General features: G+C 36.2%; 1 protein-coding gene and 1 long non-coding RNA gene across 2 annotated transcripts in view; one reads left to right on the top strand and one right to left on the bottom strand.

Annotated features, from left to right (window-relative positions):
• Positions 1–14,678, bottom strand: part of epc2 (enhancer of polycomb homolog 2 (Drosophila)) — a 15,147-nt gene extending 469 nt beyond the window's left edge. Inside the window, 14 exon segments of the mRNA XM_029426552.1 lie at positions 1–148; positions 361–508; positions 704–834; positions 1,086–1,315; positions 7,983–8,110; positions 8,691–8,777; positions 9,166–9,255; positions 9,257–9,373; positions 9,456–9,573; positions 9,659–9,807; positions 9,946–10,152; positions 11,121–11,266; positions 12,796–12,958; positions 14,284–14,678. The exon segment at positions 1–148 is cut by the window's left edge and continues 81 nt beyond it. Coding sequence (XP_029282412.1) covers positions 1–148; positions 361–508; positions 704–834; positions 1,086–1,315; positions 7,983–8,110; positions 8,691–8,777; positions 9,166–9,255; positions 9,257–9,373; positions 9,456–9,573; positions 9,659–9,807; positions 9,946–10,152; positions 11,121–11,266; positions 12,796–12,958; positions 14,284–14,436 — 2,015 coding nt within the window. The 5' untranslated portion in view covers positions 14,437–14,678.
• Positions 14,679–19,793: 5,115 nt separating this feature from the next.
• On the top strand, positions 19,794–20,662 carry LOC115004847 (uncharacterized). The gene is made up of 4 exons (XR_003831885.1): positions 19,794–19,844; positions 19,980–20,074; positions 20,255–20,378; positions 20,547–20,662. It is a non-coding gene; the product is annotated as an uncharacterized LOC115004847 (long non-coding RNA).
• Positions 20,663–26,664: the final 6,002 nt, after the last annotated feature.

Below are 26,664 nucleotides of genomic sequence, written 5' to 3'. Positions count from 1 at the left end.
CGAGCAGTGTGTGCGGGGGAGACGGCTCTCACCTGGCTCCTCTGGTTGGGGAGGGACTGAGGGGAGGAGGAAGAGGGGAGTGACCCCCGAGCCGGGAGCACCAACCTGCTGTGAGACGAGGAAGAAGAGTACGGCGGCCTGGAGGGACCTGAGGAGCAGCAACGCAACACGTGTTGTAATAAAGGTGCGTAAATAAAGTTTTATAATTATTAGTTCATTGATATCAAGAATTATCTTTAATATTTACTAATAACTGGAGCTGCTGTTACCAGCTCCCAACATTTACTTTCTTATAGACCATCTGAACCTTTAGTCCTCATGTTACACGAGACAGGATAAAGTCCAGGTGAGGAGGCTCACCTGAAGGCTGCAGGCCTCCGTTGACGGCCCTGTGGACTTTGTCCTCCCTGTTGATGAGACCGTGAGGAGCGCTGATCACGGCCGAGGCTGCAAACTGAGCACTGGCTGAGTCCAGAGGCTTCGAACTGGACTCACTGCACCTGGTTGACTGCACACACATTTATAAATACATGGTTGCTACATGATATACGTGATAACTCAATTTATTTTCTCCAAATATCAACAAGAAAGTTTTAACTAAGAGGATAAAAGAGCTGCGTATTTGAAGATTCTGCTGATGTGAATCACGATATAAGGGTTATAATATATATATTTATATATAAATATATTATATATATATTACCTGTGTTTGGTGCAGAGCTGCCTGTTTATATAAAGTGTTGTTCTGTTGTTGCAGCTGTTCCAGTTGTTGTTTCTGCATCTGGATCAGCTGCTGCTGGTGACTGTGGTACTGCTCCTCTGTGATGCCCCCTGCTGTGTCACACACACACACACACACACACACACACACACACACACACACACACACACACACACACACACACACACACACAATTACACTTGCTGAGTAAAAAGTAAAAACATCAGTAATACTGTTTGTATAAAATATCTCTAGATAGAAGTATAAATACACAGTATGAATACATAAAATACAGTTGTATATTAAGTGTAAACTGGCTGCAGAAACACACACAGGATATTATAACTGTCAGGTGTGAACTCACCTGAGGGGGACACACAGCTGAGTCTGCGGTCCTCAGAGGGCTCTCTGCGTCCCTCCCTCTGGTCCTGAAGCGCTCTGGGTCTGAAGCAGAACCTCCTCAGGGTCTGGATGTTGTTCAGGACTTCAGTCAGGGAGGGTTTCTGCTCATTGAGGAGGCAGGTTCTGGTCCTTAGAGAGTCCAGCTGCTTCAGTACTGGATCCAGAGCTGAGGAAGCTCGGTCCAGAATGATCCTGATCGCAGACACACGGAGAAAAGGCTTCAGCTTAAACTGCTCAAAGTCTGTTTCTGTGTTCTCAGGGCCCTGACCTCTGACCTACAGATACCTGGATATAAACGAGTCTCCTCAGCCCACTTTAATCACATGCAGTATAAATGTGTTTTTATGTCAAAGGTTTCTGATTCCAAATCCCAAAGTTGTTCTCTGGTGTTCCTCAAGGTCTTAATGTGGTGTTTGAGGATTTCTGACTATTTATATAAAAGTAGTCAAATATTACATTACATTACTGCTACATACACGACACGACTGTGCTTTACGGTAAGCGCGTCATTTCCGGTTGTTAATGTTTCTGTGTTGCTGGTAGCACACTTCGGCAGCTCCAGCTTGACCCAGTTAATGTTGTTATATTCTTGATCACATCGGCTAATTACCTGTCATCTATCTAAACCTATACTTGTACTTCCTAAGCACTTACAACTCTCTCCTTATCCTTCTCTTAGCGACTCTTGCTAAATCCTCAATTCTTTACGCTCCGTTCGGCTTTGCTAACGTTAGCTGCTGCAGCTCGGCAGCTAGCGATGGCATCTTCCTCTTCTGCTCTCTCCTGCTCGGTGTGTTTCATGTTTAGCTATTGCTCTGCCTCCTTTAGTGATAATGGTACCTGTATTAAATGTAGTTTATACGCAGGGTTGGAGGCTAGTTTTAGAGGGATAGATGAGCGGCTCCGCACCATGGCTAGTCAGCAGTTAGCAACTGTAGCTGTTAGCAAGCCAGTGGTATCTCCTGTTAGCTGTCCCCCGGTGGGGCCCGAGCAGCCAGGAGACTGGGTGACTGTCCGAAAGAAGTGTTATCAGAAGCCCACGGTTCACCACCAACCACTTGCTGTTTCTAACAGATTCTCCCCACTCAGTGACACACCAGCTGAGAAGCCAACTCTGGTTATCGGTAGCTCAATTTTGAGATACGTTCATTTTGAGACACCAGCGACGATAGTCACGTGCATTCCTGGTGCCAGAGCGGGCGACATAGAAGCACATTTGACATGACATTGACATATTTAGCCGCATGTCATCATTCCGTCGCTGGCTCTCATGGTGGTGTCCAGATAATGATGTGGGCTTCGTAGACAATTGGCGGACTTTCTGGGGAAGACCTGGTCTGATTAGGAGTGACGGCATCCATCCTACTTTGGCTGGAGCAGATCTCATATCCAATAATATTACAAAGTGTATTAGTGGACCTAATCCATGACAACCCAGAGTTGAGACCAGGACTAAGAGTTGCAGTCTTACACACTTCTCTGTGCTTCTTTCCGGGCAGTCACCCACTCAAATCCCCATAGTGACTGTGTCTGCCCCACGACCACTGAAACTAATCAAATCTATGGTTAACAGAAGAGGAGTTATACATGAAAACATCATTAAAATTAACACCACCGCTGCAAAAGTACAACTAAATCGAAAAATTCAATGTGGGCTCTTAAAAATCAGATCTTTATCAACGAAAGCTGGATTGGTAAATGATTTAATATCAGATAATAAGATTGATTTATTTTGTCTCACTGAAACCTGAGACATGAAGAATATGTCTAAATGAATCCGCTCCACCTGGTCATATTAATACTCACATTCCTCGAGGTACTGGCCGAGGAGGTGGAGTTGCGGCCATATTTGACTCAAACCTCTTGATCAATCCTAAGCCTAAACTAAACTATAACTCTTTTGAAAGCCTTGTTCTTACGCTCTCAAACCCAACATGGAAACAATAAAGCCAGTTTTATTTGTTACTGTGTACCGCCCTCCTGGTCCGTATTCTGAAGTTCTATCTGAACTCTGAGTTTTTATCAAATTTAGTCCTTAAAACAGATAAAGTGATTATTGTAGGTGACTTTAATATTCATGTGGATGTTGATAGTGACAGCCTTAATAATGCATTTATCTCAATATTAGATTCACTGGGTTCAGTCAGAATGTACATGAACCAACTCACTGTTTAAACCACACTCTGGACCTTGTTCTGGGATATGGTGTTGAAATTGAAAGTTTATTAGTGTGTCCACATAATCCTCTTTTATCAGACCATTTTAATAACTTCTGAAGTCCTGTTACTGGACTACAAGCCAGCAGGCAGAACATCCTACGCTCGATGTTTATCTGAAAGTGCTGTGACTAAATTTAAGGAAGCACTTAATTCAATACCAGGACTCAATATCAATATAATGGAGGACTCCAATGCTAACTTTAGTCCCTCCCACATTAATCATCTTGTTGATAGCGCTGCAGCCTCACTGCAAATAACACTCGACTCTGTCGCTCCTCTAAAGAAGAAGATCATAAAACAGAAAAAGAAAGCTCCATGGCTTAATTTACAAATCCGCAAACTAAAACAAAAGTCGAGAAATCTTGAAAGTAAATGGCGTTCCACTAAACTGGAAGAATCTTGTTTAGTCTGGTTAAATCGTCTTAAAACGTATAAGAAGGCTCTCCGTAATGCAGAGCAGCTGATTACTCTTCATTAATAGAAGAACATAAGAACAACCCCAGGTTTCTGTTCAGCACTGACGCTGACGGAGAGCCACAGCTCTACAGAGCCTTCTGTTCCTATATCTCTCAGTAGTGACGACTTCATGAGCTTCTTTAACGATAACATTATAATTATTAGAGACAAAATTAATCTCCTCCTGACCTCAATTGGTAATGACTTAACTTCAACTGTTGGAATTTTAAAAACATCTGTAACTCCTGAAATATATCTAGACTGTTTTACTCCAATCAACCTTAACCAACTAACTTCAACAATCTCATCGTCTAAACCATCTACCTGTCTTTTAGACCCGATTCAACTAAACTGTTTAAAGAAGTTTTACCCTTAATTAACACCTCGTTATTAAATATGATCAACCTGTCTCTATTATCTGGCTACGTACCAAAATCCTTTAAAGTAGCTGTAATAAAACCACTTCTTAAAAAGCCTGGTCGTGATCCAGAGGTTTTAGCCAACTATAGGCCGATATCTAACCTTCCCTTTCTCGCTAAGATCCTTGAGAAAGCAGTCGCAAAACAGTTGTGTGACTTTTTACATAATAATAGTTTATTTGAGGTTTTTCAATCTGGATTTAGAGTTCATCATAGCACAGAGACGGCACTGGTGAAAGTTACCAATGACCTTCTATTGGCATCAGACAAAGGACTTGTCTCTGTTCCTGTCTTGTTAGACCTCAGTGCTGCTTTCCACACTGTTGATCAGGATATTCTACTACAGAGACTGGAACATTGTGTTGGCATAAAAGGAACCGCACTAAGCTGGTTCAAGTCCTATTTATCTGAGCGATCTCAGTTTGTACTTGTTAACGATAAATCCTCCATGACAGCCAAAGTCAGTCTTGGAGTTCCGCAGGGTTCTGTACTTGGACCGATTCTATTCACCTTATATATGCTTCCTTTGGGCAATATTATAAGGAACCACTCTATAAACTTTCATTGTTATGCGGATGACACCCAATTATATCTATCAATTAAACCAGATGAAACCAATCAATTGGCTAAACTTCAAGCCTTAAGGACATAAAAACTTGGATGTCTAGCAACTTTTTGATGTTAACCCTTTAACACCGAATGTGTCGGCGACGACACATTTTGCAAGCAAAACTTTGGATTACCGTAATTATGTCAAAGTTTGCGCAATCGAAAAAATTTCAACGGTTTCGGCCCTCCGGAATCCCGCGAAACAGCGCCTTTGTTGTGAGCGAATACACACAGAGCGCTGGAGAGACACAAACAACACAGCGGAGAAATAGAGCCGGAAAACAGCGGATTGAATTCAAATGGAAGCAAGACGGTATGTAAATCAACACTTGTATAGCGTGGTGACTTGTTTAGAACAGTGTACCAAGTCTGTAAGATTGTACTAGTTGTGTAATTGTATTTTATATGCGTAAATGTGCGCGTCTTCTTCAAGTAGCCTGCGTCCTAGCAGAGGCTGTGTACAAGCTTTAGCTGGAGAGGAGGAGGTGTCACCAGAGATCACATTCAGGCCTGTAGATAGAGCTGTGGGGATGCTGGATGATCTGGTGATGCTGTCAGACACAGAAGCCCCTCACCATATCATCAAAGATGGCAGACTGAGGCAGAGCCCGATGATGGAGTCCCTCAACCACCCCAGGTGTCCAACTCCCTCTCGATATGGGAAACCCAGCACCAGGTGACATTTATTCCCACTTTGATGCTGCAGTTTTCAAACTCTCTGAATACACAAACAAGAATGCAGCCAAAAGCCTGGAGAGAGGGAGACAGTTCACCTGGACTGAAATAACTCCAGAAGAAATGAAGAAGTCCACAGGCATGTTGCTGTACATGTCAGTTTTGGACCTGCACAAAGATGAGCAACTTTTGGTGTAAGCAAACCATTTTTCCATGTGTCATTCCCTGCTACTGTCATGTCCCCAGACTGTTCAGGACTGTTCATGGCCATTTGATCTAATCTTCATATGAGTGACCCAGAGAAAACAGGAGCAACAGGAACAGTCACTGGCAGTACCACCAAGACCTCTGCATGTGAAGGGACACTGAGAGAGGAGAGAATTACCCTGTGTGGGGAAAAACGCCTGGACATATTTTCCATTTTATGGCCTGTTTTTGCAGATGTAAGAGTAAAAGACTCAAAACTTTTACTGGATATAGTTGTATACATTTCAAACTTCAAATGTAACATGTTAAATCTCTTATTCATGTACATTTGCTGTGTTTTTTGTTCACTAAACCACTAAACTCAAATTCCGCTTTTGTGTTTCTCTTCATTTTAAACTGTTATTACACTCTCATAACATGCAATAAATTGTAAATGACTGCCAGATATGGAAAGTTTCAGGTATTGTTGGAAAATGGGCAAAAGCACTTACTCACAGGACATTTCCTGACCTTTTTTATAGTCAAAATAAGCAAAAACGTCCATACGAAAATGTTGAGGCTTTTTTTGGCTTAGGTGTTAAAGGGTTAAACACAGACAAAACTGAAGTTATTATACTTGGCCCTAAAATGACATAGAAGCTCTGGATGGCATTAATTTGGCCTCCAGCACCACTGTAAGGAATCTTGGCGTCATCTTTGATCAAGATCTGTCGTTTAACTCCCACATAAAACAAATCTCAAGGACTGCATTCTTTCATCTACGTAACATTGCAAAAATAACATCCAGTCTCAAAATGATGCAGAAAAACTAGTCCATGCATTTGTTACTTCAAGGCTGGATTACTGCAACTCATTGTTATCAGGTTGTCCCAAAAAGTCGCTTAAGACTCTTCAGTTGATCCAAAATGCAGCGGCACGCGTATTGACAAGAACAAGGAAACGGGATCATATTACTCCTGTATTAGCTGCTCTGCACTGGCTCCCGGTAAAATACAGAATAGAATTCAAAATCCTTCTCCTGACTTACAAAGCAATTAATGGTCAGGCTCCAGCATATCTTAAAGATCTCATAGTACCTTATAAACCAACTAGAGCATTACGCTCCCAGACTGCAGGGTTACTTGTGGTTCCTAGAGTCTCTAAGAGTACAATGGGAGCCAGAGCCTTCAGCTATCAAGCTCCTCTCCAGTGGAACCAGCTTCCAGTTTGTGTTCGGGAGGCAGACACCCTCTCCACATTTAAGAGCAGGCTAAAGACTTTCCTTTTTGATAAAGCTTATAGTTAGGGCTGGCTCAGGTTTGCCCTGGATCAGCCCCTAGTTATGCTGCTATAGACTTAGACTGTATTATTTAATTTATGTAAATGTATGTTACTAACTCATCATCCGGGGCATCATCCCCGGAGTGTCTGTCTCTCATGTGGCAGGTTGCCACTGATAAAGTTTACGTCAGGATCATGAATCGTGGCTGCGCCTGCTGCCCTGGTCCTGCTGGACACCGGGAAGCCTTTTTGACATTTTCCTGGATTCATCCAAACTTTCTCTTTTTCAACACATCATTTCTGTCAAATGTTGTACTTGTTTATTATTTTATTGTTGTTTATCCTGTACACACGACATCTATTGCACGTCTGTCCGTCCTGGGAGAGGGATCCCTCCTCAGTCTCTCCCTGAGGTTTCTTCTATTTTTTCCATTAAATTTTGGAGTTTCTTTTAGGAAGTTTTTCCTTGTGCGATGCGAGGGTCTAAGGACAGAGGGTGTCGTAACCTGTACAGTCTGTAAAGCACACTGAGACAAATGTATAATTTGTGATATTGAGCTATATAAATAAGTTTGATTTGATGTGATGTGATTATAGGTCATATAGCAGTCGCTCTCATCCAGACTTACAGTGGACTAACTACAGGGACAGTTTCTCAGGGGCACAATGGTGCAGCCCTGGTGTTGAATTTGCAAGCCGTACTACTAGACCACTAGGCCTCTGGGTAACAAATGGTCCCATGTGTGAGACCTGACATCATGTATATACATTCATCTTAATGTTCTCAGCCCTTATACACCATCACAATTTATTTTCATTAATTGATATTTATGAGACACTTGATTAATCTTCAGGTTCCAGTTTTCAGTTGACGTACATCCCTTCTGTGTGGCAGACACTGCTGACTGTTTATCCCCCGCCCCCAAATGGTAAGAGCTTAATACGAAAACACGTTAGAAGTAATTCTCTATATATTATGGATTGTGTATTTGTAAACACATGTTTGTACGTTACCTGCCCCCTCGTCCAATCCTGCGGCGGCTCAGTCCCGTCCAATGAGGAGGCAGTTCAGCCAGCGAGTGACGCAGACAGTGAGGGAGGATCTCCAAATGATCGACTCCACCCGTCTGCTCTGTACCAGGCTGCACAAACAAACACACCGTGTCATTGTTGTTTATTAAGCCCTGAAGTTTAAAACCATTGACCTGTCCGTGGTTAAACCTTCTCTTATACAACCTGTGCTTTTCTTTTTTGTGATTACATACAAAGTCAATTCCAGGAAGCAAATAGACGCAAATTTGCAGTTAATGTAGCATCCGTGGGCTCCTGTCATCAATAACAAACATCCTCAATCATTTTTAAGTCACACAGTATGTAGATATCTCATTTAGATGACAGAGCTACAATGTTAGCATAGCCCTGATCAACCAAACTCCATTCTGAAAACAAGCATTTTAAGAGTCGTTTGCTTGTCGTCTTGCAGACCTGCCAGTAGGATTTCTTATTAATATTAACTCTTATTTCTGCGTCCTTTATTAACATTAACTCACAGCAGAATCTGTTTAGTTTGGTTTCATACCACTGAAGTAAACCAGATTAGATACATGTGGAGTAAAAGTAAGAAATACATGGAAAGTATTGTAATGTATTATATAGTATAGTAGTATATAAAGGAGGATTTACTCAGAGAGTAATATATTAAATAAAAGATGATTTACTTACAGAGTAATATTGAGATCCAGCTTTTCTCCTGAAGACAAAAACTCCATCAGGATTATTTTCCTCATCATCAGGTGAAGATGGAGGAGACTGAAGACACATGAAACATCACAATTATATTATTATATCATATTACATTACATTATATCATATTACATTACATTATATCATATTATTTTATAATATAACAAGGGCTGTCAAATTAGTGCGTTAATTTTGATTAATTAATCACAGAAAAGATTACGCGACAAAGAAATGAACGCAGCATAAAAACTGTATAATAGTATTATATCATATTACATTATATTATAGTATTTTATTCCAATATATTTATATTACATTTTATTATTATATTATATTGCATGACATAATATTATCATATTACTAAATTACATCATATTAAATTATAGTAAAGTATGAGGTGGGGAGGCTGACCAGCAATGATCATATTATACATTATTATAGTGGGGGGGCTGACCAGCGGTGGGGGGGGGCTGTCGTCCTCTCCGGAGCTGTGGAAGTCGTACTGTTTAATGTCGGCCTTGTAGACGGTGAAGGGACCGGGGGGGGCGACCGGGACGTCTCTGTGGAGGACAAAATCTGTCCCGTCTCATGTTCTTCTTCTTTGGTCTGAGGAGGTCGAAGGAAAGCTCGTCTCTAACAGAGACCATCTTCTTCTTCTGCATCTGAAACACACACAGCTTATGAGCTTTATAACTTTATAACAGGTCATGTTTAGGTAAACTTCAGAAAGACAAACAGACAGACCTTGATGTCAGCTCTGTGTCTGTGGTTCAGAGTCCCCGGGCTGCAGTACACATGTTTCTCCACCAGAGGCAGAGAAACCTCTCTGAGAGCGTCTCCACTGAAATCTTCCATTTGATGCCTGAACACACACACATCCACAAATGTGAGTCTCTCTCTCTCTCCCTCCCTCCCTCTCACTCACTCACTCTCTCTCACTCTCTCACCTCCTCTCCACCTCCTCCAGGGTGAGGTGCAGCAGCTCTCTCTTGGACTTCTCTCTCCTCTTGATCATCTCCAGGATGGTGACGGTCCGGCTGAACTCTCTCCTCAGTCTCAGCATCTTTTCGTACGACGCCTCGTCGTTCTTACGGTTCTGAAATAAATCAGTTAGTTACAGAGTCTGTGTTGTCTTCATTAAAATGAATAAAACATTCTTCTGACTCTAGAACACGTTAAATACGTTTCTTTGTTGATTCATGAATCCAGAATGTAAGCAGAGAGGATGACGTACCTTCCTGGTCTGCATCTTCTCCGTTCTGCGTCTGAAGGCCACGTAGGCGTCGCTGTTGGTCGACCCGTCTCTCTTCTCTTGTTTGATGTGAGCAATCAGAGACGGAGCCCGGCAGTTTTTCCTCTTCCTCATCCAGAAATCATACACCGACTTCAGCAGGTAGTCATCCTCGTTCAGCAACAGCTTCGCCTCCGCTAGGGAGACCACCTGAGGACAGAACCAGAACTTAGGACAGAACCAGAGATGAAACAGAGCGAAGGAGAGAATCTGAATGCGCAAAGTAGACTGTAAACCAGGGGTCCCCAAACTTTTTCCTGTGAGGGCCACATAACTTTTCCCTTCTCTGATGGGGGCCGGGGTCAGTTTGTAACAGAAAAAGTGTGACGATCGCAGGGGTGCCTAAACGTAAACATTTATTGTTTTCCAGAAAGCCACACATAACCAAATATTAATATTCTTTTCTGGGTTCTTCACAGAAAAAATAAAGTCGGGAAATATATAATAACACTATTTATGAAATAAATAATAACCAAATAACCAGACTGAAAAAAAAATGGCCGGCCTTAGTTTGGGGACCACTGCTGTAAACACTGAAACGTGCACATAAATTAGATAAATAACATAAGCGTTTAGTTTATTTAATAAAAGAGCACCTGTCAATGTGAAAAGTGAGTTATCAATATTGTTTTTTTTTAAACACCTTGATTTTCAGGGGGGGCGCGGGGCTCCGTATGATTGAAAGGCTACTCTGTAGTTGGATATATCGACTAATGAAATAATTTCATAAATGGACTGGGCTGGGCTAGTTACCCTTCCCACAGGCCCAGTTTCAGGCCAACCCAACTACAAGCCCAATATTTTGTCAGGCTGTACGGATCATGTATCAGATCCCGTGTAGAAGGACGTGGGGAAGAAGGAAATTCAAGTTTTTTTTTAATATTCACAACTCACTTTTCACATTGAACCGGTGCTCTTTTATCGAATAAACAAAACGCTTATGTTATTTATCAAATTTAAGTGCAGTGTCTACTGCGCTGCTTTGCGCATTCACTCCTCTGGTTCGCGAAGGACGGGGCTCCGCTCCCAACACACACACACCTGCGCATACACCTGCAGTCAGAGACAGAGCGGAGGAAAGGAGAGAACTAAAAACCAACAGTGTGTGTGTGCGTTACCTGGTGTGTGCTGGCCTTCTCCAGTCGGTCCACCATGGTTTCAAACTGCAGAGGTTTGATCTCCATCTTCCTGTTCAGTCTGTTGAGCAGCGTCTCGTCCTCTGAGTCCATGTCGTAGTCTGGCTGCTCCAGGTCCACACCCAGAGCTGCAGGAGGAACACACTGAGAATCACTGAGGAGCCTAAACACACCATACACATCCTGAGAATAATAGGAGCCTGAACACACCATACAGGCCCACACCCAGAGTACTACTCACGCTGTACTACAGAGGTAGTATTTATACAGCGGGTAAAATAAGTATCGAACACATCACCATTTTTCTCAGTAAATATATTTCTGAAGGGGCTGTTGACATGGAGTTTTCACCAGATGTCGGTAACAACACATACAATCCACACATGCAAATAAACCAAAACAAATAAGTTCAGAAATTAAGTTATGTGTAATTAAATGGAATGACACAGGGAGAAAATATTGAATGCATGAGGAAAGGTGCAAAAAGGCAAGAAGCCAAGAAACCCTCTGAAATCTATCAGTAATTAGAAAGCGATCCTGCCCCATGTCAATGCAAATTAATATCAGCTGGCTCATTCCCAACTGATGGCCTATAAAAAGGTCTCTCATTACCAAGATCACACAAGAAACATCTCATGATGGGTAAAAGCAAAGAGCTCTCAAGACCATCGCAACCTTATTGTTGCACAACATAGTGATGCATTGGTTACAGAAGGAATTCTGAATGTTCCAGTGAGCACTGTTGGGGCCATAATTCGGAAGTGGAAAGAACATAATTTCACCATAAACCAGCCACGACCAGTTGCTCCTCGCAGCAGAGGACAGAGGAGTGAAAAGAATGATCAGAAGAGTCCAAGATCCTTTAGAACATTTAGACAAGCCAGTGAAATACTGGGAGAATATAGTCTGGTCAGATGAGACCAAATTTTAACTCGTTGGATGCCATAATACGCACCATGTTTGGAGGTCAAATGGCGCTGAACATCACGCCAAACACACCATACAACAGTGAAGTCTGGAGGCTGAATATCCTGGTGTGGGGCTGTTCTTCAGCATACGGCAAACCTCATATAATTGAAGGGAGGGTGAATGGAAAAATGTACCGAGACATTCTTGATAAAAATCTGCTGCCATCTAAAAGGATGATGAAGATGAAACGATGGACATTTCAGCAAGACAATGATCCCAAACACACAGCAAAGGAAACTCTCAATTGTTTGCAGAGAAAGAAAATAAAGCTGCTAGAACGGCCCAGCCAATCACCCGACTTGAATCCAATAGAAAATCTATGGGCCAAAATCACACCTGAGCAAAGCATGCGACTAGTTTCTTCATACAGGAGGCGTCTTGAAGCTGTCGTTACCAACAAAGGCTTTTGTACAAAGTATTAAATACATTTCAGTAAGCGTGTTCAATATTTTCTCCCTGTGTCATTCCATTTTATTTCACATAACTTCATTTCTGAACTTATTTGTTTTGGTTTCTTTGCATGTGTGGATTACATGCAATTGTGTTGTTACCGACATCTGGGGAAAATTTCATGTCAACAGCCCCTTCAGAAATATATTTACTGAGAAAAATGGTGACGTGTTCGATACTTATTTAACCCGCTGTATCACTCACGCTGTAGTACAGAGGTAGTGTTTATATCACTCACGCTGGATGTGGATGAGCTGTTTGGGAACTTTGACGTCTCCTTTATAAAGACGGTCGTAGTAGGTGGCGTTGCTGGCGTCTGCTTCAGGGACGGGAATGACCATGTTCTCCTTCTTCTCCCTGAACACCTGCTGAGCCGAGATCGCCCTCTGCAGGTGATGCTCCTGAAACACAAATTATTTTATTAACAATATACAGTAGTATAGGTTTGTAAACTGCCTACCTGAAACTAAACAAAAAAACCTAAACAAACTATGTTCCCCCAGCTTTATGTTTCACAAAGTGAATATTTTTGTTTGGCTGAATTATTCTTCCCATTGAGTTAGTATGTATAGCAGCTAAAAGGCTTTAGAAGCGGTTATAAAAAAAAAAGAAGCTTACATCTAAGTTTGTTTCATAAATGTGTATGATTGAATTTGTGCTGATTCAAAGACAGTTCAGTTATTGTATGTGTAATCTTATAATGAAGATATGTTGCCCTGAAGCAGAGGGGGGTTAAAAAACAACGTAAACAAAATAAACAACAAAGAAACATCGGTTTTGGTTCGGACTTTCCCTAAAATCTCACGAATATCCTGTATGTGTTTTCTGTGTGTAAACTGTTTTAAGAGGACATGTGTTATTCAGAATAATGTGAACGTAAACAGAACAACTTATGAAGTTAGTGTGTGGACTTCCTTTGTATAGAGCTGAAACAGAAATTAATCTGCAAGTTTTCATTTAAATTTCTTTGTGGGAATCTGTTCAGAGTGCCTGAATTATCACCAACAAAACCATGTCACTTTGTTTTGCTGTTGTTAAACTTGGCCCCCATTTAATTTTTTGAATTAAAATTCATCAAGACTTTTCTCATTGTTTTCGTTCTCCGCTTGTGAGAAAAATGTTCTTCCAGAGTTCAAGTTAACAGGGAGGGGGTGAAATATTCCTTTAAGTGCAAGGTTCAAAGTGCAAGGAACAAAACTGTAACTACCAACTCTGTGAGCATTACAAAGTCGATATATTAGGAAAACAGAAACTATCTGCAGGATAACTTAACGTAAGTTAACATGTTAAATACACAGTTTACACATGTATGTTTGTGTGTGTGTATATATATATATATATATATATATATATATATACACATACATACATATACACACACATATATACATATATATATATATACACATATATACATATATATATACACATATATATACACACACACACACACACACACGTAATTGATGATAGAGCTGCTAACTGTAGCAGACTGAAGCCAATGTGGCACTGCGTCCTCCGTTGCCATGGCAACTACGGAAAGACTTAAACGTCACACACTCAAGTTACGCTGACAGCGCACACTATACGTAATGAGTACGTAAGATGCGTACATTCGTGTGCTGTACGGACATAATTGTACGTAAACAAGTCCTGAATCCCGCCGTAGTACGGAGCTAAGCTAACGCTAACCCCACACACAGTTTAAATTAAAAGGTTTCCGTACCAGCTCTTCTTCTTTCTCCATCCCGGTTGGCATCTGCGGCACGGCCCGGTTGATGGACACGCAGTCGGTCAGGTCCGGCAGGTCTCGGTTGCGGTAAACCGGGAGCGGTTTGGCGGCGTCTAGCGCTCGCGCCCGGAACGAGAGTTTACTCATTGTTTGCGCCAAAACAGCGACAATCCGAGGGAAGCGTGAATCCACCACGAGTACGCACCGACACCGAGGAGCTGACTGTGTCCGCCGCAGCAGAGCTCAGCGGGATCCGCTGCTCCGGTGACCGGCGGGAGGACTCATCGGTGGTCGGCTTTACCGGGACGGAGGGGCCGTTTCTCCCTGCACCGTGGAAAACATGGCTGACATTTCCACAGCAGCGGCGGAGCAATCCCAGCAGGCACCGCGGCACAACTCAACGCACGCGAGACATGAAGGTGCGCGCGCATCATTAAGTTATATCAGAATCAGAAATCCTTTATTAGTCCCACAACAGGGAAATGTACCTTGTTACAGCAAAAGAACATATGAAGTAAAGTGGCGAGTACACAATAATTAAATAGATAAAGATACAAAATAAGTACAAAGTGGTTGATAAAAACTAAATATAGCACATAGCAGTAATAATTGCACAACAGTGATGAACTCTGATCTGTTTGTACAATAAAGAGACAACACTCAAGATACATAAACATCACAAAACTATTCAATATTTTAAAAATATCTATTTTATTTTATTTATTTATTTTTGCCTGTGAAAAGCTTCTCACTCTCTAGAGTTTATATGTAGAACAATTATAATCACTCGAATAAGAAAGGAGAATGCAAGACATAAACATACATAGTGCAGAAGTAAAACAAAAATATAAAAAAATTGTAAAACAAAATATAATACTGCAGAATACTTTATTTTACTTCTACTGATTCTAGTAAATAAATAGTGAATATTTTACTTTTTACTGCATTTATATGACAGCTTTAATTACTGTACAGATTCAGATTATTAATACAGAATATAATAAACAAACAAATGAAGATGTATGTAGAATTATAAACTTTATTTATCTTATTTTATAAAATCAGACTTTACTGATTCAAGAAGATTTATGAAAACTGATGTAGAACTTTGAATACAAACAAACCAAAAGCATATATATATATATATATATATATATATATATATATATATATATATATATATATATATAAGGTGAATAGAATTGGTCCAAGTACAGAAGTCCAGTCTCTGTAGTAGAATGTCCTGATCAACAGTGTGGAAAGCAGCACTGAGGTCTAACAAGACAAGAACAGAGACAAGTCCTTTGTCTGATGCCAATAGAAGGTCATTGGTAACTTTCACCAGTGCCGTCTCTGTGCTATGATGAACTCTAAATCCAGATTGAAAAACCTCAAATAAACTATTATTATGTAAAAATCACACAACTGTTTTGCGACTGCTTTCTCAAGGATCTTAGCGAGAAAGGGAAGGTTAGATTAGGTTAGATTAGACTTATTGCCTATTATAGATGCCTGTATAGAATTCAAAATCCTTCTCCTGATTTACAAAGCAATTAATGGTCAGGCATATCTTAAAGATCTCCTCCCTTCCCTCTCCCCTCCTCTCCCTCTCTATCTGTATGCATTTATTTAAAATATATACATTTGATTTGATGGCAGAAGGTGATTAATTTTAATTATATAATAATTATAATTTTCTTGCAAAGAAGCTCCTGAAGCAGTCACTGCTGAGCGATACAGGAAGGCTGAGTAGAGCTGTGGCTCTCTGTCAGCCGGGCTACAGAGCTGAAAAGAAACCTTTGTTGTTCTTCTTCTTTTAATGCAGAGTAATAAGCTGCTCTTTATTACGGAGAGCCTTCTTATATGTTTTAAGATTATCTAGCAGACTAAACGAGATTCTTTCAGCTTGGTGGAACGACATGTCCTTTAAAGTTTCCTCAACTTTAGTTTTAGTTTGCAGGTTTGGGGGTTAAGACACGTTCTCTGTTGTACCATCTTATGTTTTAGAGGAGCGAAAGAGTCGAGTGTCAGTCACAGTGAAGCTGCAGCACGATCAACCAGATGATTAATGTGGGATAAAGTTATAGGAGTCCTCCGTTACATTGATATTGAGACATGATGTTGAATTAAGTGCTGATGGAATCACTTCCTTAAATTCAGCCACAGCACTATCAGATATCTACGTAGGATATTTAGCCTGCTGGCTTGTAGTCCAGTAACAGGACTTCAAAAATGGTCTGATAAAAGAGGATTATGTGGACACACTGATAAACTTTCAGTTTCAACACCATATCCCAGAACAAGGTCCAGAGTACAGTGAGTTGGTTCATGTACATTCTGACTGAACCCAGTGATTCTAATAATGAGATAAATGCATAATTAAGGTTTTAATTATTGTGTGTGTATATACTGTATATATTTTCCATGTTGGGTTTTAAAGCGTAAGAACAAGGCTTTGAAAAGAGATAGATGGATAGATGGATGGATGGATGGATGGATGGATAGGTGGGTGGGTAGGTAGATAGATAGATAGATGGATGGATGGATGGATGGATGGATAGATAGATAGATAGATGGATGGATGGATGGATGGATGGATGGATGGATAGGTGGGTGGGTAGGTAGATAGATAGATACTTTATTCATCCCGAGGGAAATTTAGGCATCCAGTAGCTTAAAAGACATTATACATTTATAAACATTACACAACCCCCGCCCTCCCTCCTAGTTATAGTTTAGTTTAGGTTTAGGATTGATTAATAGGCTTCAGTTGAATACAGCTGCAGCTCCTCGAGGAACGTGAGCATTAACATGACGAGTGGATTCATTTAGACATATTCTTCATATCTCAGGTTTCAGTGAGACAAAATAAATCTGATAATGTGGTTTAAATAAGAAGGAAAAACTCTGTTGACTAAAAACTTATCAAAACATGTTTTTATTTAATTAACATGAAATCACACTCAGACACAGCATTATATAATATATACATAATATATATATATATTATATATATACTGTATATATATGTTTTATATATAATATATATATATATATAATATATATTGTATATATAATATAGATATGTTGTATCTATATTATATATATATATATATATATATATATATATATATATATATATATAACTTTTTAAAATATATAATATAATCTGTAGTCTTTAGTCTGTACGGAGCCCGGTCTGTATGTACGCCCCTATTTAAACCACTGACAGGTCAAAGAGCATCTAGTGCTTTTTACTCAGTTTCTTTAGCCCCTCTTGTAGTTTTTTTGACAGCCCGGGTATTTCTCTGACAGGGTAGTAATCCCGGCGTAGTCTCGTGGAAGAGAGCGTGAACGTCCAACATGACCTGCTCATACTTGTCGGACCACCTTTTCATATCCGTGGAAAAGTCCTCATCTATGGTGTGATGTAGCAGCACTAAAATGACTGGTTTTCTTACATTGGACACTAAAAGAAACAGGAGACAGAGGTTAAAATAAAGCCTGATAACATTTATAGTACAAATATAGAAAGTGAAGCTGCTTCAGCAGGACGTGGACTTCACAATAAAAGTCTTTGTGTTACCTGCACAGTTCCTCATGGCTGCCTCCACATCTGACCCAACACGTGTGGTGATGGGACAGAAGAGGACGAGGACGTCACTGAGATGCTGGTCCGTGGTTGTCTCCACCGGCGTGTTGGGGAACACCTGGACCTGCTCCAGCAGACTCTTATCGGCACCAAAGGTCTGACCGGTGCTGACGGAGAACACCTTCACTGTGGCCGGACCCGGAGAAACCGTATACCATCTGGTATTGTACCATGATGATTCTGAGAGAGCAGGTTAAATCATTAGAAGGTAAAATAACTTAAATGACAAATAAATAACATTTATTATTAGTATAACTGTCGCCACGTGGGTCAAATAGTCAAAAGTGGAGGAAGTAAACTTAAGTAAAAATACTCCATTACAAATAAATGTCCTGCATTAAAACTAAATAATGATACTAAAATATATTAAAAATATTGCTTAAGTTAATGTTAATAATAATAATAATAATACTGAAGTGTTATTAGCTAAATATACTTCAATTATAATAAAAAATAAAAACTATTTAACTACTTCATATACTGTTGGGTAGTTTAGCATCATAATTAATATGCTCACACAGTGTAAACAGTGAAGCGGTTGGGATGAGGATCAGCACCTCAAAATCTGAGGCCATGGCTCTCAGCAGGAAACCGGTGGATTGTCTACTCCGGGTAGGGAATGAGCCATTACCCCAAGTGAAGGAGTTCAAGTACCTCGGGGTCTTGTTCGCGAGTGAGGGGACGATGGAGCGAGAATCGGAACGGTATCACAGTCACTTTACCGCACCGTTGTGACGAAAAGAGAGCTGAGCCAGAGGGCAAAGCTCTCAATATACCGGTCGATCTTCGTTCCTACCCTCACCTATGGTCATGAAGGCTGGGTCATGACCGAAAGAACCAGATCACGGGTACAAGCGGCTGAAATGGGTTTTCTCAGATGGGTGGCGTCTCCCTTAGAGATAGGGTGAGAAGCTCAGCCATCAGGAGAGACTCGGAGTAGAGCCGCTGCTCCTTTACGTTGAAAGGAGCCAGTTGAGGTGGTTCATCTAGTAAGGAGCCACCTGGGCGCCTCCCTAGGGAGGTGTTCCAGGCACGTCCAGCTGGGAGGAGACCCCGGGGAAGACCCAGGACTCGGTGGAGAGATGATATCTCCTTACAGGGAACGCCTCAGGATCCCCCAGTCGGAGCTGGAGGATGTGGCCCGGAGAAGGGAAGATTGGAGTTCCTTACTGGAGCTGCTGCCCCCGCGACCCGACCCGGATCAGAGGTAGACGATGGATGGATGGATGGATGGACACAGTGTAAACACTGAATCAACAGTTCTTCGGTCAATTAAGTTCAACCATCGTGAATTGATGGAACGACCCTTAGTTGTTAGATGTATCGGCTGCGTAAATAAAGCAGTATTATATGCTTTATATTATATGAACAGTAGGAGGCATGTGAAGAAGTTAAATATATATTTAGCCTCGAATTCAGAAATCCTTCAACCTTTACTAGATAAGGTAATTTTGTTTATAGTTATTAATTTAATTATTAATCAGATTTCCTAACTCATTTTCTAGTATATTTTATGAGACTGGCTATCGTTTTGCTTTGTTTCAGATCTTCTGATTAGGAGGTGGTGTCCCATTCAGGTGACTAAGTAAGTAAGTTTTGTTGAATTTTGGATGCGTCGTTTGGAAATGGCGCTCCAAATGACTTCGCTTGAAACCAGAGTGGGTCTGTTTGCACATTAAGCACGAAGGGTTCGACTCGTGGAGGACAAATACAAACTCCTCTGTCGACTTGTCTTGAATTTTCCTTTGCTCGTCTTGTACGGCTCGTACCTTTTTTTTTTAACGAGCAGCTGTTGTCTGTCCACAAACCCCATCTCCAGCATCTTCCGCTCGACTCCGCTGTGGTTTGATGCTCCAAAGACAAAGTCGACCGGAGCCAAACTAACGCGAGTGTGAAGTGCCAGGTTGGTCGTAGTATCCTCCAATTTAAATGTTTAAATTTAGGGATATAAATGATTTTTTAGCAAATGTCCATATTCATAAGCATGCTTATGTTAACATATTTTTAATGAGCTTAAGTTTATTTATTTCTATACTAGCCCACCACGTATCTACCCGTCCAAGAGCACATTCACCATGTAGAGCTGATAGACCGCCAGAACTGGCAGCTCCGCAGTGAGTCAGTGTCGGCCGAGTAAGTTTAAATATCTTGTTTCTGGTCTATATTTGCATCTTTTATCAATTATTTGTATTATTTGAAGGCTAATAGAGCAGACACTTTCAGTGTTTTAATGGGTTATATGTAATAGCCCTGCTTGTTTTTATGAAATATCTGTATTGACTCCATAATCATATCTATCACCCCTTTATTTAGCCCACTGCCACGCGAGCCACCAACTAAAGCTTGGCGAGCCGCGCAATGAGTAACACTGGTCTAGTGGTTCGGCTTCCAATTACAGCACGAGGTGGTTGTGAGTTCAACACCACAGCTGCTCCAGGTGAGCAGTGAGTTACTGAGAGTCTGCTGAATGACCTGTAATAGTCTGATGTATATATATATATATATTTGTATGTGTATACATGTGTATGTATATATATATATAGTTGTGTATATATATTTATATATATAAATGTATATGTATATGCTAACCTTTCTGTTTCTCTAGATGTGATACGATCTGGAGTACATCCTGCGGGTCAGATGGGATTCTATTGATGCAGCTTATCACCAAACGTTCAGCCGCTACAGAGACAGTTAAAGTCTTATTATACATCTTCTTGCCTTCTCAATAAGTATTTATATACTATAGTGTTTGTAAAAAATTTGATTAAACAATATAATAATACTTGGACATACACAGAAACCATTTTTCTTTTGTATTGTTATTCCTCATGGTATCCAGTTTCAGTTGGAGCTTCTTTTGCATCTGAAACACAAAACAAGTGAAGACATGATTTCTGATTGGTCATTTTACGGTCTGTTATTAAGCTACGGACGCTCTTATCACAGGATCTTGTCCAATCATATCAATCCGCAGAAAGAAGTCCAGTAAATTTAACAACGTCAGCACATTAGTTTTTTGTTATTTCACCATGGAATATGTTCATATGAATATGAAATTTATCTTATCTTAGTTTATCTTAGTTTAGTTTGTATTAGTTTATTTTATCTTAGTTTATCTTATCTTAGTTTATCTTATCTTAGTTTGTCTTATCTTAGTTTATCTTATCTTAGTTTATCTTAGTTTAGTTTGTATTAGTTTATCTTATCTTAGTTTATCTTATCTTAGTTTATCTTATCTTAGTTTGTATTAGTTTATCTTATCTTAGTTTATCTTATCTTAGTTTATCTTATCTTAGTTTATCTTATCTTAGTTTATCTTAGTTTAGTTTATCTTATCTTAGTTTATCTTAGTTTAGTTTATCTTATCTTAGTTTATCTTATCTTAGTTTATCTTAGTTTAGTTTGTATTAGTTTATCTTATCTTAGTTTATCTTATCTTAGTTTATCTTATCTTAGTTTATCTTATCTTAGTTTATCTTAGTTTAGTTTATCTTATCTTAGTTATCTTAGTTTAGTTTATCTTATCTTAGTTTATCTTATCTTAGTTTATCTTAGTTTAGTTTATCTTATCTTAGTTTATCTTAGTTTATCTTATCTTAGTTTATCTTAGTTTAGTTTATCTTAGTTTATCTTATCTTAGTTTATCTTATCTTAGTTTATCTTATCTTAGTTTATCTTAGTTTAGTTTATCTTATCTTAGTTTATCTTATCTTAGTTTATCTTAGTTTAGTTTATCTTATCTTAGTTTATCTTATCTTAGTTTATCTTAGTTTAGTTTATCTTATCTTAGTTTATTTTATCTTAGTTTATTTTATCTTAGTTTATCTTAGTTTAGTTTATCTTATCTTATCTTAGTTTATCTTATCTTATCTTAGTTTATCTTAGTTTATCTTAGTTTAGTTTATCTTAGTTTATCTTATCTTAGTTTATCTTATCTTAGTTTATCTTATCTTAGTTTATCTTAGTTTAGTTTATCTTATCTTAGTTTATCTTATCTTGGTTTATCTTAGTTTAGTTTATCTTATCTTAGTTTATTTTATCTTAGTTTATTTTATCTTAGTTTATCTTAGTTTAGTTTATCTTATCTTATCTTAGTTTATCTTATCTTAGTTTATCTTATCTTAGTTTATCTTATCTTAGTTTATCTTATCTTAGTTTATCTTAGTTTAGTTTATCTTATCTTATCTTAGTTTATCTTATCTTAGTTTATCTTATCTTAGTTTATCTTATCTTAGTTTATCTTATCTTAGTTTATCTTATCTTATCTTAGTTTATCTTATCTTAGTTTATCTTATCTTAGTTTATCTTATCTTAGTTTATCTTAGTTTATTTTATCTTAGTTTATCTTATCTTAGTTTATCTTAGTTTAGTTTATCTTATCTTATCTTAGTTTATCTTATCTTAGTTTATCTTATCTTATCTTAGTTTATCTTATCTTAGTTTATCTTATCTTAGTTTATCTTAGTTTAGTTTATCTTATCTTAGTTTATCTTATCTTATCTTAGTTTATCTTAGTTTAGTTGATCTTATCTTAGTTTATCTTAGTTTATCTTATCTTATCTTAGTTTATCTTATCTTAGTTTATCTTATCTTAGTTTATCTTAGTTTAGTTTATCTTATCTTAGTTTATCTTAGTTTAGTTGATCTTATCTTAGTTTATCTTATCTTAGTTTAGTTTGTATTAGTTTATCTTATCTTAGTTTATCTTATCTTATCTTATCTTAGTTTATCTTATCTTAGTTTATCTTATCTTATCTTAGTTTATCTTATCTTATCTTAGTTTATCTTAGTTTATCTTATCTTAGTTTATCTTATCTTAGTTTATCTTATCTTATCTTATCTTATCTTAGTTTATCTTATCTTAGTTTATCTTATCTTAGTTTATCTTATCTTAGTTTATCTTATCTTAGTTTATCTTATCTTATCTTAGTTTATCTTATCTTAGTTTGTATTAGTTTATCTTATCTTAGTTTATTTTATCTTAGTTTATCTTATCTTAGTTTGTCTTATCTTAGTTTATCTTATCTTAGTTTATCTTATCTTAGTTTATCTTAGTTTATCTTATCTTAGTTTATTTTATCTTAGTTTATCTTATCTTAGTTTATTTTATCTTAGTTTATCTTATCTTAGTTTGTCTTATCTTAGTTTATCTTATCTTAGTTTATCTTATCTTAGTTTATCTTAGTTTATCTTATCTTAGTTTGTCTTATCTTAGTTTATCTTATCTTAGTTTATCTTATCTTAGTTTATCTTATCTTAGTTTAGTTTATCTTAGTTTATCTTATCTTAGTTTGTATTAGTTTATCTTATCTTAGTTTATCTTATCTTAGTTTATCTTATCTTAGTTTATCTTATCTTAGTTTATCTTAGTTTATCTTATCTTAGTTTATCTTATCTTAGTTTATCTTATCTTAGTTTATCTTATCTTAGTTTATTTTATCTTAGTTTATCTTATCTTAGTTTAGTTTCTTAGTTTATCTTATCTTAGTTTGTCTTATCTTAGTTTATTTTATCTTAGTTTATTTTATCTTAGTTTATCTTAGTTTATCTTATCTTAGTTTAGTTTGTATTAGTTTATCTTATCTTAGTTTATCTTATCTTAGTTTATCTTATCTTAGTTTAGTTTGTATTAGTTTATCTTATCTTAGTTTATCTTATCTTAGTTTATTTTATCTTAGTTTAGTTTGTATTAGTTTATCTTATCTTAGTTTATTTTATCTTAGTTTATCTTATCTTAGTTTGTCTTATCTTAGTTTATCTTAGTTTAGTTTATCTTATCTTAGTTTGTCTTATCTTAGTTTATCTTATCTTAGTTTATCTTATCTTAGTTTATCTTATCTTAGTTTATCTTATCTTAGTTTATCTTATCTTAGTTTATTTTATCTTAGTTTATCTTATCTTAGTTTGTATTAGTTTATCTTATCTTAGTTTATCTTATCTTAGTTTATCTTATCTTAGTTTATCTTATCTTAGTTTATCTTAGTTTATCTTATCTTAGTTTATCTTAGTTTATCTTATCTTAGTTTATCTTATCTTAGTTTATCTTATCTTAGTTTATTTTATCTTAGTTTATCTTATCTTAGTTTAGTTTCTTAGTTTATCTTATCTTAGTTTGTCTTATCTTAGTTTATTTTATCTTAGTTTATTTTATCTTAGTTTATCTTATCTTAGTTTAGTTTGTATTAGTTTATCTTATCTTAGTTTATCTTATCTTAGTTTATCTTATCTTAGTTTAGTTTGTATTAGTTTATCTTATCTTAGTTTATCTTATCTTAGTTTATTTTATCTTAGTTTAGTTTGTATTAGTTTATCTTATCTTAGTTTATTTTATCTTAGTTTATCTTATCTTAGTTTGTCTTATCTTAGTTTATCTTAGTTTAGTTTATCTTATCTTAGTTTGTCTTATCTTAGTTTATCTTATCTTAGTTTATCTTAGTTTATCTTATCTTAGTTTATCTTATCTTAGTTTATCTTATCTTAGTTTATCTTATCTTAGTTTATCTTAGTTTATCTTATCTTAGTTTGTATTAGTTTATCTTATCTTAGTTTATCTTATCTTAGTTTATCTTATCTTAGTTTATCTTATCTTAGTTTATCTTATCTTAGTTTGTATTAGTTTATCTTATCTTAGTTTATCTTATCTTAGTTTATCTTATCTTAGTTTATCTTAGTTTATCTTATCTTAGTTTATTTTATCTTAGTTTATCTTATCTTAGTTTGTCTTATCTTAGTTTATTTTATCTTAGTTTATTTTATCTTAGTTTATCTTATCTTAGTTTAGTTTATCTTATCTTAGTTTATCTTATCTTAGTTTATCTTATCTTAGTTTAGTTTGTATTAGTTTATCTTATCTTAGTTTATTTTATCTTAGTTTATCTTATCTTAGTTTATTTTATCTTAGTTTATCTTATCTTAGTTTGTCTTATCTTAGTTTATTTTATCTTAGTTTATTTTATCTTAGTTTATCTTATCTTAGTTTAGTTTATCTTATCTTAGTTTATCTTATCTTAGTTTAGTTTGTATTAGTTTATCTTATCTTAGTTTATCTTATCTTAGTTTATTTTATCTTAGTTTAGTTTGTATTAGTTTATCTTATCTTAGTTTATTTTATCTTAGTTTATCTTATCTTAGTTTGTCTTATCTTAGTTTATCTTATCTTAGTTTATCTTATCTTAGTTTATCTTATCTTAGTTTATCTTAGTTTATCTTATCTTAGTTTATCTTAGTTTATCTTATCTTAGTTTATCTTATCTTAGTTTATCTTATCTTAGTTTATCTTATCTTAGTTTATCTTATCTTAGTTTATCTTAGTTTATCTTATCTTAGTTTATCTTATCTTAGTTTATCTTATCTTATCTTAGTTTATTTTATCTTAGTTTATCTTATCTTAGTTTATCTTATCTTAGTTTATTTTATCTTAGTTTATCTTATCTTATCTTAGTTTATCTTATCTTAGTTTATCTTATCTTAGTTTATCTTATCTTATCTTAGTTTATTTTATCTTAGTTTATCTTATCTTAGTTTGTCTTATCTTAGTTTATCTTATCTTAGTTTATCTTATCTTAGTTTATCTTAGTTTATCTTATCTTAGTTTATCTTATCTTAGTTTATTTTATCTTAGTTTATCTTATCTTAGTTTATCTTATCTTAGTTTATTTTATCTTAGTTTATCTTATCTTAGTTTATTTTATCTTAGTTTATCTTATCTTAGTTTGTCTTATCTTAGTTTATCTTATCTTAGTTTATCTTATCTTAGTTTGTATTAGTTTATCTTATCTTAGTTTATCTTATGTTAGTTTATCTTATCTTAGTTTAGTTTATCTTAGTTTATCTTATCTTAGTTTGTATTAGTTTATCTTATCTTAGTTTATCTTATCTTAGTTTATCTTATCTTAGTTTATCTTAGTTTATCTTATCTTAGTTTATCTTAGTTTATCTTATCTTAGTTTATCTTATCTTAGTTTATCTTATCTTAGTTTATCTTATCTTAGTTTATTTTATCTTAGTTTATCTTATCTTAGTTTAGTTTGTATTAGTTTATCTTATCTTAGTTTATCTTATCTTAGTTTATCTTATCTTAGTTTGTCTTATCTTAGTTTATTTTATCTTAGTTTATTTTATCTTAGTTTATCTTATCTTAGTTTAGTTTATCTTATCTTAGTTTATCTTATCTTAGTTTAGTTTGTATTAGTTTATCTTATCTTAGTTTATCTTATCTTAGTTTATTTTATCTTAGTTTAGTTTGTATTAGTTTATCTTATCTTAGTTTATTTTATCTTAGTTTATCTTATCTTAGTTTGTCTTATCTTAGTTTATTTTATCTTAGTTTATTTTATCTTAGTTTATCTTATCTTAGTTTAGTTTATCTTATCTTAGTTTATCTTAGTTTATCTTATCTTAGTTTATCTTATCTTAGTTTATCTTATCTTAGTTTATCTTATCTTAGTTTATCTTAGTTTATCTTATCTTAGTTTATCTTATCTTAGTTTATCTTATCTTATCTTAGTTTATTTTATCTTAGTTTATCTTATCTTATCTTAGTTTATCTTATCTTAGTTTATCTTATCTTAGTTTATCTTATCTTATCTTAGTTTATTTTATCTTAGTTTATCTTATCTTAGTTTGTCTTATCTTAGTTTATCTTATCTTAGTTTATCTTATCTTAGTTTATCTTAGTTTATCTTATCTTAGTTTATCTTATCTTAGTTTATTTTATCTTA

This window comes from Cottoperca gobio, unplaced genomic scaffold (assembly GCF_900634415.1).
Source record: "Cottoperca gobio unplaced genomic scaffold, fCotGob3.1 fCotGob3_200arrow_ctg1, whole genome shotgun sequence".
In the NCBI taxonomy this organism is placed as follows: domain Eukaryota; kingdom Metazoa; phylum Chordata; class Actinopteri; order Perciformes; family Bovichtidae; genus Cottoperca; species Cottoperca gobio.
Note: the sequence above shows the minus strand (reverse complement) of the source record. Positions and strands in the feature narration are given on the sequence as shown.